General features: G+C 40.1%; 1 protein-coding gene across 4 annotated transcripts in view; it reads right to left on the minus strand.

Annotated features, from left to right (window-relative positions):
- Nucleotides 1-12,385, minus strand: part of OSBPL3 (oxysterol binding protein like 3) — a gene marked incomplete at both ends in the record, with an annotated part of 85,993 nt that overhangs the window by 54,659 nt on the left and 18,949 nt on the right. For 2 of the 4 annotated variants that reach the window (XM_084229916.1, XM_084229914.1), the window contains 6 exons: nt 3,249-3,405; nt 4,768-4,860; nt 5,066-5,169; nt 6,922-7,045; nt 7,650-7,817; nt 11,663-11,776. In XM_084229916.1, the coding sequence (XP_084086042.1) occupies nt 3,249-3,405; nt 4,768-4,860; nt 5,066-5,169; nt 6,922-7,045; nt 7,650-7,817; nt 11,663-11,776 (760 nt within the window). The remainder of the gene's footprint in view (nt 1-3,248; nt 3,406-4,767; nt 4,861-5,065; nt 5,170-6,921; nt 7,046-7,649; nt 7,818-11,662; nt 11,777-12,385) is intronic. The other 2 variants (XM_084229917.1, XM_084229915.1) reach the window with 1 other exon arrangement.

Raw genomic sequence — 12,385 nt, forward strand, 5'->3', positions numbered from 1 at the left:
GGTCAGTTGCTCTGGAATCACAGTCACTAGATTAGTGAGTAATGCTGTGAAGAAAGTACACTGGCAACTGCAGGTGACTGAATCAGGCTTACACAGGAAGAAATGTCAAGATTCTGAATGATCTTGACCTTGAAGTAAGGAAGCACGCAAAGTCACACGACCTAGGGCAAACGTGAGAACTCTCTCTTCTATGAGGCGTTTGAATTACAGCCCATGTACAGGGGCTCCTTTCAACAGGAAGAGGGATATGTTTCCGTCTCTGCAAGTGTATTTTAAAAGCACAGGACTGAAACGCAGCTTGTTAAGAATCGTGGTGAATTTGCCATCTACAAGCTGCAGGGCACAGGCTGGTGCATCTGGACGTTTCTTGCAGCACAAACCTTAACATAATCTAGGTAAGGTGGCAGCTCTACAGCCAGCTGTTTTTCACAAAGCCCAAAATATAGATCAGCTGGCTGAGGCCCATTATAGATTTTTTGACAAGGCTAAGCCCTGTGCGGGACGACTGAATCGACTGGATCGACTCAATATGGCAAATTCTGTCCAGTTTCTCCAATACAGGCAAAATTCAGGATGCTCCCCTTCCACAGGGAGATACTACCTCCTCCTTTTAGAAAAGACTGTTCATCTTATTAAAAAGTTAAGATGTTCCATAGGAATTTCATTCTACAAAACCTAAAATGCAATGCCCTAGTTACAATTGACTTTGCAATGCTAGAGAACACACAAGGAGGTGTTTGAAGAGCTTTTTAGGAGCAGGGCAGGTAATTTCTCCCATTTTACAGATGGGTCATACAACAGCATTGTGAAACTCTGATAAAGTCTTAATGGTAGCCAGGACAAGAGTTTGAGGTGAAAATTTAAAAAGCATGAAATTGTTTCCTCAAAACTAACCTCATAATCAACATGTCTAAGATTTGTAGGATAAGGGAAATGAGAGCTCAAGGAATCAACTAAGAGAAGGGGGAAAATTAACCCATTTTCTCCTTCAAAAAAGATAAACATATAACATTTAAAAATAGCAGAAAGAAGAGAATAAGTATTTATAACTCCAGCCTCCATCACTAGATTGCTGGAGTGTATCCTTCCTGACTTTTCAGTATGCTTACATATGCCCGACAGACAAATAATATCTTTTTCCAAAAAACAGATTCATACTTGTATGCAATTTTGTGGCCTGATATCTGTATTCACTGATATGTTGTCACCATCTTTCTAAAATATCTCTGGTCACCCCATCTGCAAGGGCAGAGAGACACCAGGTGAGAAGCACAGACTCCAGGGTTAGACAGGTGAGGACTCAAGTCTCAGGTTGGTCACTTTCTACCACATGACCCTCAGGGAACTCTTCTGCTTCTCTATGTCTCAGGTTTCTTATCTGTTCAATGGAGATAACAATAACAACTACTCTGTGGGCTGCTGCTAGAATTAAATGAAACAATGCATGGAAGTACTTAGCAAATACCTGATGTGACAGCTATGTGCTTACATAAGGTGACCATTATTATTACTGTGGCTTCTGAGTATTCTATATGTGGGTATTTCAAAAAAATACCCAAACCTCTATTGTTGGGCATTTAGGTTATTTCTAATTTTTAAAGCCCTTTTTTTCTGAAATTGTTAGAGATGCACAGGAAGTTGCAAAAATAGTACAGAAAAGTCCTGGGTACCTATATCCAGTTTCCTGCAGTATAACATCATTCTTAACTATGGAACAATATCAAAACCATGAAAATGATGCTGGTATAATCTCCAGTTCTCATTCAGACTTCACCAGTTTTGCATGCTCTCACTTGAGTATATAAGTAAATCAGTGCAATTTTATCACTTGTGTTTCCTGATCCTATCACTTGTGTAAACTCAAGGAACTGCCACCAGGATCAGCAAACAGAACTTTTCATCACTACCAAGATCACTCTTGCTATCCCCCTATAATGATACCATACTTTTTCTCTTTCCTTCTTGCCTGTCCCTAACTCCTGACAACTATTATTAATGTCTATCATTTTATCTCTTTGAAAGTGCTACTTAAGTGGAACCATGTACCAGACAGTCTCCTAAGATTGCCTGTTTGTACTCAACATAATGTCCTTGAGACCCATCATGTTGTTGTGATTGCAAACAGACTGTTTCTTTTTATTGTTGAGTAGTATTCTATTTTTGGATGACCCACAGTGTTTAACTATTCATCTGTGAAGGTCACTGGGGTTGTTCCAGTCTTTAGCTAATACAAAAACAAAATATGCTCTCAAGATTTTGTGTACACTCTTTCATGTGCACTTAAGTTTTTATTTCTCTGTAATGAATATCCAGGAATGTGAATGCTGAGTTGTATGGTAAGTACCTATTTAGTTTTATATGAAACTGCCAGGCTATTTTCCAGAATGGCTAAATTATCTGGCATTGCCATCCACAGTGTATGAGAGAGTCAGTTTCTCCATATCCTCAACAGTATTTGGTATTATCTATTTTTTGGGCTATTTTAATAGGTGCATAGTAATATTTCATTGTGGCTTCAATTTGCATTTTCTTTTTTTGAAGATTTATTTATGCATACAAGAACTGGGGTACAGACCAGAGATGCAAGGGGTGAGAGGATTCACCAGAGACAGAGTGGGAAACAGAACAGGCAGACTGACTGAAATACACTGCTGAGGGAAGCAGTCAGCAAGACAGGAGAGGTCTGCTGCGCCATGTGGGTAGCTCCCTGGCCGGGGATCGAACTTGTGCGGCAGAGGCTGTGGATAGCTTCATAGTGCTGTGCTTAACCCCTTGCACCACCATGGAGGCCCACAATTTACATTTTCTTAATGGTGAATGATGCCTGAACATATATTTCTAATTTTTGGTATGAGAATGCTATAATGGATATCTTCATTTGGATACAATGTAAAGTAATGCCTACAAATTCCTCAAATTAGAATTGCTGGATAAGGAGATTTAAAATATAGTTGAAACATAATACTATTTACCCTTGAAAAATACCAATTTACACCCCCATCAGCAGCATATGAGCCACTCAGCTTTTAAAGTATGCCTAATGCTCTCACTCTCTTCCCCAAGGGCTTAAAGGGAACTTCTTGCCAACACACTCCTTACTATCAGGGCCATAAAACAAAAAATTATGTTGTCCAAAATCTTAATAAAGCAGAAAATGAACTAAGATTCCTTATCCAAGAACATTCTATACTCAGACATGCATTTCATAATTTCACCAAACACATTAGGAAGAAAGAAAACTCATTTACCTTTATGGGCAATAAGACACAGATCTTCTTGCATTTTAGAAAACTCTGATGAGGTTTCAGAACCATCAGAATAATTTTTCTCTTCTCCAAAATCAAGTGTTGACAAATTAGGATTGGAGGAATGCAGTCTTACGGGGCCAGAAAAAGGCTTAGGGACCTGAAGTGACATTAAAAGAAGATATTCCTCTTCAGGTACAAATTGTGTATCATTCTTTACTTGGTTCTAAGTTTAAAAAGTAGTAAGAGAAAAACATTTTATAGGTAAGTCTTCTCATTGAGCAATAACTTAAGACAAAAATATAGTGAAAATTCAGGAAAACACTTTCCAAAGCAACTTACATTGGCTTCTTGCAAAATAAAAATGGGTGAGAAATCACAAGTTCTTGCAGAAATGATAGAAGCGTTCAAGCTATAGGTTGAACATGACAATGAATGCTGCCAGATTTTTCCTCCTTTATACCCAATTCCTACTTCCTGGCAATAATCATTCAGTCTATAGGTTGTTAATAGTGGACAGGTTTAAAAAAATCTTCTTTTTTTTTAAAAGATTTATTTATTTACACATACAAGAACTGGGGTACAGGACAGAGGTGCGAGGGGTGAAAGGATTCACCAGAGACAGAGTGGGGAACAGAACAGACAGACTGACAGAAATACACTGCTGAGGGGAGCAGCGGGCAAGCCAGGAGAGGTCTGCAGCACCATGTGGGTACCTCCCTGGCTGGCTGGGGGTTCAAACTTGTGCTGCAGTGGCTGTAGACAGCTTCTTAGGTTGCTCTTAACCCCTTGCGCCACCAGGGAGGCCCTAAAAATATTTTCGTTATTTGTACCTGGTGCTTCTTCAAAGCAGACTCCTCGCATGTACGAACACAAATCACTATTTTGAAAGTATTTAAGTTCAACTCATAAAATGTTTTGAACCAAAGAGGACAGCAGATGATTTATCTGTAAGTTTCTGATTTATTTGACTCAAATGTCATCACAATTTAATATACAATGATCCAGCTGCCTATTCTGACCCCTGGCTCAGCTGTGCACTGAGGAAGTCAGCGGCAGGGGGACACAGTGAGTGACTCCCTGATGGGGACCGGGAGGTTGGAGAGAGGAGACAGAGGAGTGTTGCATGATGACCTAACCTCAGAGCCTCTGACCAGTGGGCTCTGAGAGATGATGGATCCACCGAACCCCAGCAGAAGAGGTGAGTCAGAACACACAACAACCACAGCCACAAAACAAGGCACACACCCCAGCAGGGAAGAGGCAGGCAGCAGGCTAAGCACTACAGAAGGGGAAATCAACATTCTAGAAATGGCTGCAGTCATTTTCCCCTCCCCAGTATCTGTTACATGCTTATTCTACTACCCAAAATATCTAAGTGATAGCCTCTCTGTACCTGAGGGTAAGAGAATAACTACAGAATATTTGTCTATTCTCTTATTTGAATCCAACGAGCACCCGCATTTGATGTGCAGAGCAGGGCCAATGAAGAAACCAACCCGTTGGGGAAAGCAACGGTTACCTGCAGGGTTCCTTTAGCATCTTTGCCAATAGCTCTGGACCGCCACCTCCTGTGTGATCTTTTTTCCTTTTTGGGACTCTCAAAAGCTCCACCCTTTGTTTCAAAATAGGAAAGAGAGCACAGACAGTAAGGTCCACCAAACCAGTAGGGATAAATGCACAGCGAAGTGACCACCTCCATCCCTTGCAAATGGCTCAAGCAACCAACTAGATAACATCCTAGTGTTAGTAAAAGGCTGGGGAAAAGAAAGGAGAGCAGAAGAGTGACAGAATGTAAGCAGAAGAAGGACCTGGCTAACCTGAATGGCATTGATAGCTGGAGCTGAGTATGTCCGATGCAGGACATCCATACTTTGGAGGAGCTGGCTCATTTCCACCAGGTAGGCATGACAGTGGGCCAGGTCTGCAGAAGAAAATCAAAGGATTCATAAGCATTTATCTTGCATTCAAGCTTCCTATGCAAGAACCAACTATTTTCCTTTTCTATCTATTTGATTTCACCTGTAAGGAAAGGAAGTTTTACTTTCTTTTTTTTATAGGAAATTCAGACGTAGACTGTCATGGATCTGGAGAACCAGGCTGCCTCTGATCAAATGCACTTAACGTACTAGGGTAAATTACAGAGCTTGACTGTGCCTCAGTTTCCTCCTCTGGAAATGGGCATAATCACATACCTAACTTACAGGATAGTCACAAGTTAAATGGGTTGGTATATGCAGAGTGCTTCTGGAATGCCAATCACACCATCAGCGCTAAATAAATCAGTTATCATCATCATTACCATTTCTAATCTTGCAATAATGGGCTGTCACTATCTACTATAAGAATCCAGTGCAATTTAAATGAATAGGACTAAAATGGAGGTTACACTAGTTTCTAAGGATAACTTTATTGGTCATGGACCTGCATGAAGGCCACAATGATCCTCTGCAGTGCCCTGAGGGAACCTAAAAGAACTGTCAGACCAGTTCCTAACTCAAAAGATAGCCCTCATTTGCTGTTTACTGCTGACAGTGGCAGTTTCTGCCTTAGAATCAAGACCTAAATGCCTCAAGATAAAGTAGTTTTCAAGCTTTGGTAACATCACCTAGAGAACTTGCTACAAACCACAGATTACTGGAACCCACCCTTTCTTATTCAGACCATCTGGGTTGAAACTGAAAATTTACATTTCCAGTAAGTACCCAGGCTGGGCGCACGCTGCCAGTGCAGAGACAACACTTCAAGGATTACTGTCTCAAAATGTTACTCAGGAAATTTATGAATGAAATTTATCAGGAAGGCAAAAGCTATATAAACCCAGGGGTATAAAATCTGCAATCAACAGAAGAAAATCTTCAAAGGTACCAACCTGGCATCTTCTACCAATAGTGGCTATAGTACAGTCATGGCTATGCTTTCAAATCAAGTGGGGGAATTTAAAAAATTATGTATGTCCCTATCCCATCCCAGAAAATTAAATCAGAACAGCCCCAGTCCCACTAGTGATTTCTTTTGCTTTCAGTTCTCTGGGTGATCTTAGGTAGTTAAGGTTGAGAATGCTGAGTTTCCTTATGGCAAAATTTCTCAATCCTGGCTCACTATCAGAATCCCCTGGGGAACTCCATAAATTTATTTATGTCAGGGATCCACTCCAGACCAATTTAAAAAATATTTTTGGGACAGGGGCCAGCATGGGTATTCTTGCATTTTAAAAGCTCTCTTGGTGATTCTAATGCATAGCCAAGGTAAAGAACATCTATTTTGTGGGGATCTCCATTTGCTTCACCCACTCACCTCTAGAGCAGTAGTTCTGAATCTTGGGTGTACATCAGAATCACTTTTGATACTTAAAAAAATTGAGAGTTAAAAAAAAAATTGAATTGTTGAGCAGACCCCACCCCGGGAGATTGTGATTTAGCAGCCCTATGTGGAAATCAGGCATCAGAACTTCAACAACAAAAAAGCAAACATGTCTGCCTGAACATCCAGGTGAAGGTGTGAAGGTTTGCAAGGAGTATCTTTGTTAATCACAAGTGCAAACTTAATAAACAAGAATGAACAGGAGTGTGTACCAGTGAAGGAGAAAGGTGCAAATTCATCTGAGGTATAAACACCAAACCAGTGTAATTTATGAGCCGTGACAGAAAGAAGCAGAGATTTCAAGTCACTCTACCTTTTGAGCATTTTTCCATGTCCTCTGAAGACTGTAACCATAATGGAATTCGAGACTCACCACCACAAGAAAATGACAAATTGCTTCCAGTTTGAAACGAATTCTGCTTTGATATGCTGCTGCGCTGTTTCACAGATGACAAAAGTACATTATAAACGCAAACAGAGCCCAGTAGGAACACTTTAGGGTAAAGGGTAACAAAATGGGCTAGTGGCTAATGGAAGCCATCTGCCTATAATGAGGAAGAAGTTTCTAGCAAAGCATTTCCACTGGAGACCCCAAGGCCTCTGGCTGTCACTGCAGCTTACCTGTACCATGCTGTGAGGCCTGGTACTGCAGCCCTTAATTTCTATTTACGTCAAATGATAATAATGGCAGAATAACAATATAAATGTTGGGAAATATTTTGCAATCATGCATTGCTATAAACATACCTACTACATTTTACACCCACATAAGAAAACCAAGTCTTACTGGCCAAGAGAAAGCTGGAATTGTCAGGAATATTACATTCCACCTTACACGCTATTCTTCCAGTTACAGTCCAATGTTAATACATGCTCCTCTGGCCCTGGTTCTGACTGACTGGGCAAAGACACTAAATAGCAACTAAAACTTACCTTGTTCCTTTCCATAAGCCTTCCCTTTCTCAGACACAGCCTCCCAGGAGGCCTCCCACAACACAAAGCCATCACTTTCTTTTAGGTTCATTATTGACAAATTGTTACCTTCCTACTTGAAATGGAGTCCAGGACCCCAGATGCACCATCTGTGACTGTGGTTCCTGGGAAAAAGTGATTAACTTCATGTGGAAACATGGCGATTTCATTCTGACGGTACATTCTGTGGTGGCGGAGTCTGGATACCCATTCATCAAAGACGTCTTCTGACTTGACCTGAGTTGTGTTAAATTGAAAGAAGGAAACAAGAGCATCATTCACTGAAAGGAATAATTATTCATTAAATTTTGGTTATCCCTGACAGCCCCCTCGCTTCACACTGGCATATGTAGAAATATTTTATTGGCTTAATTTACATACATGTGGTCTCTAGGAACAAGTTTGAGGAGGAGGTGGAGAGTAAAAATTGTCTTCATAAGCTATTATTTAGGTTTCTATGAAAGCAAGGGTCCAACTGCTATGCTGTTTCTAAGGAAGCCAACAACAAACTAAAATTTATATTTATCTGTCTCTTAAAGCATTTCAAACTTTCTCTTGTCCCCATTTCTTCTATCTTTTTAAAAATACTGGCACAATTTTCTTTTTAAACTCTTTCATAATTCAGATTCTTCAGCTCAATATTCTCTGAACTGGAATGAATTAGTAAATTCTTCCTAAAATATTTAACCTTGTTAATCTTCTCGACAAAGATTACATATAGCTGAGGAATATATGTTAATGAATGTTAAGGTTATTTAAAAGAATATTTCTGATAAAATATTATTGGTGATTTCCAGGAATTTTAAACACACACACACACACACACACAGAGAGAGAGAGAGAACCATTCTCTCCATCAATGAATGACTACAAAGCTCTGATTTCCATGAATAATAATGTTTAACTAGTAACTTTTATTATAAAATATTGCAAATGTTCATAAAAGTACTAAAAAGTATATAAAACACTGTAGATATTTCTTAATACTCAATATTTGTGTGTGTATGAGGGCATATGAATATTTTCTAAATGAAAGATGTAGATACTTGTATTTTAGAACTTAGAGACTCATAAAGTAGCTATTTAAAATAACCCAAAAGGACACGTGGCTGGTAAACTTCCAAGAAAAAAAATCCAGGTCAATCCTGTTAAAACCTTTACTAATGCCAAAGCTGAGAGCAAGGATGTAGAAATAAATGTCAGCTGCATCATTCATTTAGGAATTGTTAGGTTGGCTCTTAACGTTTCTCGTATTGATTAGAAGTTCACAGAAGACTTATAACACTTCCTGGTGCTACTGAATGTGTCATTTACAGGAAGAGGCAACACAAACAGACTCACATCTATTTGTCTTCCCTAAATTATGTTCTGAAATGTATTTCATTTCCCAGATGTGGCTGGTGGGAATTTTACAGGAATCTTGTATCATCCTTTGCACTGATCTCCTCTCTGAGGCCCTTAAGAATCAGTGCCCAAAGCATTCATCTTAACTTTTTTTTTTAAATTGAGTTAAACAAGGTAGGAGAATAAAAGCATTTTATTAAATAACTGACCAGGCTTCTGCTCCAGTCCCTAAAGTGGTTATAGGGCTACACTGGCCTGTCACTTAACCTCTCTGCTGCTGATATTCCACATTATAATAATAAGAGTACGACTGGATGGTCGATATTGAAAAACAGCCTGACGCTGAAGCTATCTGCCAGGACCCTCATATGACTGCATGAAACTACACTGACAGCCATAACTGATATTCAAATCAATGAACAAAAACACAAACAGAACTTGAAATGGATCAACACAGAGAAATACTAAATTGTGTTTATCACTATATTCATATTCAGTGTATTTTAAGGCTTTCAAGTTGTTTAAAAATTAGAAATAATAAATTACTTTTATTATGTAAAGTAGAATAATGGAGAAATAAGAACCTATTATTATTTCCTGACTATGTCAAAAACACAGATTGAGTCATTGGAAGAAGTAACCTAAATTATTCTAGAGAATGGCCATGGAGGGAGGGAGGGGTCTTTCTTAAATCTTTTTCTTTTCTTTTTTTTTTAAATATAGGCTTCTCTCTCCTTTATTTCACAGTAGTTGCTCAACCAGAGGTGATTATTATATACTCTTGTAGGAAACATGTGGCATTGTCTGGAGACATTTTAAGGTTTGTTTTTGTTTTCTATATTCCACGTGTGAATGACATTATCTGGTATTTGTCTTTCTCCTTTTGACAGGAAGGGTTGTTACTGGCATCTAGTGGGTTGAGGCTAAGTACAAAGTCGAACATCCTGTAGTACACAGAACAGGCCCCCACAGCCAAGAATTCTCCTGCCCCACATCAGTATTGCAGAGGGCAAGAAACCCTGCTTTGCAAAATTAACTGCAGTCACAGGTACAGGGGCTTAACCTAGGAAATAGCACGAATTTGACAGTCTTACCCAGCCAACCAACCACATGTATCTGCCCAAGCACCACATAAGCTAAGGAACATCTTAAGACATGGAGCTTATAGATACTACCTCATTCCTGTGAGAATGGTCTATATCAAAAAATAGCAGAAACAACAAGTGTTGGCTAGGGTGTGGAGAAAAAGGAACCTTCATCCACTGTGGTAGGAATGTAGAATGGGTACAGTCCCTATGGAAAAAAGCATAGCTGTTTCTCAAAATATATCTACCATATGACCCAACAATTCTATTCCTATCTATTTACTCACAGATGCAAAAATAACTAATTTGAAGGCATATATGCACACATATATATATGCACTCCTGTGTTCACTGCAGCACTATTTACAATAGCCAAGTTAGGGAACAATCTAAGTTCCCAACAACAGAGGAGTGGATTTAGAAGATGTGGTATATATACACAGTGGAATACTACTCAGCTATCAAAAATAAGAAATCTTGCCATGTGTGACAACATGGATATACTGGAGGAGATTTTGCTAAATGAAATATGTCAGAAGAAGAAAGACAAACACTGAATGATTTCACTCACATTTAGAATATAGAGAAATAAAACAAAGAAACTGACAAAACAAAATAAAAACAAACTCTAGGAATATGACAGTAGAATTGAGGCTACTAGAGAAGGAGGGAGACAGAGTGTGGGACAAAAGCAGGGAGGAGACCCAGTGGTCTAGAGTAAAGGATTGTGGGTGCTTTGATAGCAAGGTGTGGTGACATACATCAGAAGAGGTATAAACCTATACTCCTGAATCATATACGGTCTTGTAGACCAATGCTATCTCAATTAAAAAAAAAACAAAACACATGTAGCCCATATATCTTGCTTTTTTACCCCAACCCTCAGCTCCCACTCCCAAAACCCCAAGTTATTTGCCTAACATTTGGATACAACCTAATTATTATATACAATAGCTGCATTTATGAGCTTACTGTGGGCTGGGCATTATGCCAAGTTTTCTACAGCAGCCAGGCAAGATGAGCAATATAACGACTCCCATTGGGGAGTGGAGGGCAGTGAGAAAACTAAGAGTTTCAGGGATTAAATAATTTGCTAAAGGGCACCTGACCCAGCCAGGTGAAGATGTGAACAAGAGCTGGTCTCAAAGCGCTTTCATAGAGCACCTTTATGTCGCTTGTAGGAGAGGGCAGAAGAGAATAGTTATGCAGTTGTGAGAGGTTCTATTTGGAGGTCATATTTTAGGGGAAAAAAATCCCGGACATTCACTGTAATGGGGGAATTTAAAATGAATCCTATAAAATTAGTGAAACTTTAAGACTGACTAAATATGGTATCCTATTTCAGGCAACATATTTTAACCCGTGGTAAAAGTTTCTTCAGTAAAGATGGCACTGCACGAGTCACCCTTGATTACTGTCACAGTCACAGGGAGGGGCATTTGGGGGGAAAAGCAGGGACAAGGATGCTAAGTTTCAGAGGAGTCCTGCAAGGTGAAGAACTGTCTCATCCAAATATCAACGGTGTCCATTAGAAGTACTTTCCTAGTGAAAAGCTCTGTCTTAGCTGGATGTTTTTAAATACTCAAAAGCGCCACCAACAGTACAACAGAAAGGAGCTGTGCCGTGGGAGCCAGGCCCGGGAAGCTGTCTCACCTTCAGGTGGTAGATGTGCTCCTCGGTATCCAGGTCGATGCATTTTGACGACTTTTTCACAGACATCACCGAGAGCCCGACATCAATGCAGCCATGCAGCTTCTCTCTCTCTATCTGCAGGGACACACGAGGGCTGCTTGAGAACCGGGGTTTAAAAATAGCGGTAGCATCCTTGACACTCCTTTCCTCGGCCTCACCTTCCACCAACAGCAAACACAGAACTATGACTGACTGAGCGCTTAGCATGAGCCAGCACTGACTGATGGGCAGCACATGCATTATCTTAACTAACCTCTGAGGCAGGAGCACTTTCTCCATTTTACAGGTGAAGAGACTGAGGTACAGAGTCACATAACCAGCAGTTTACACCACACTAAGGAAGCCAGAAATAAGTCCCACAGACAAACTCCCACAGCAGTGAATCCACGTTAACACCACACTGCCTCCCACTGAATTTGCTTCTCGTGTCTCCATTCACTTAGAAGTGATTTAAAAAGAGGAGTGGGGCGGAAGTGAAGGCAGGTTACTGAAGGTCAGGCACGATGCCAAGTTTTCCACCTGCTGCCTTACTAGATGTGTATTATGAGAGGCAAGGAGAGAGAGGAAGGAGGAGAATAGCGCCAGGTGAGAAAAGGACCCCATGAAAGCGGCAGGGCTAGTACTCAGAGCCCTCACGACTGTCAGCCTAGTGTTAATGCAAAGGGGAACGTCACCTCACCTCCT

Source organism: Talpa europaea (assembly GCF_964194135.1).
Source record: "Talpa europaea genome assembly, chromosome: 3".
In the NCBI taxonomy this organism is placed as follows: Eukaryota; Metazoa; Chordata; class Mammalia; order Eulipotyphla; family Talpidae; genus Talpa; species Talpa europaea.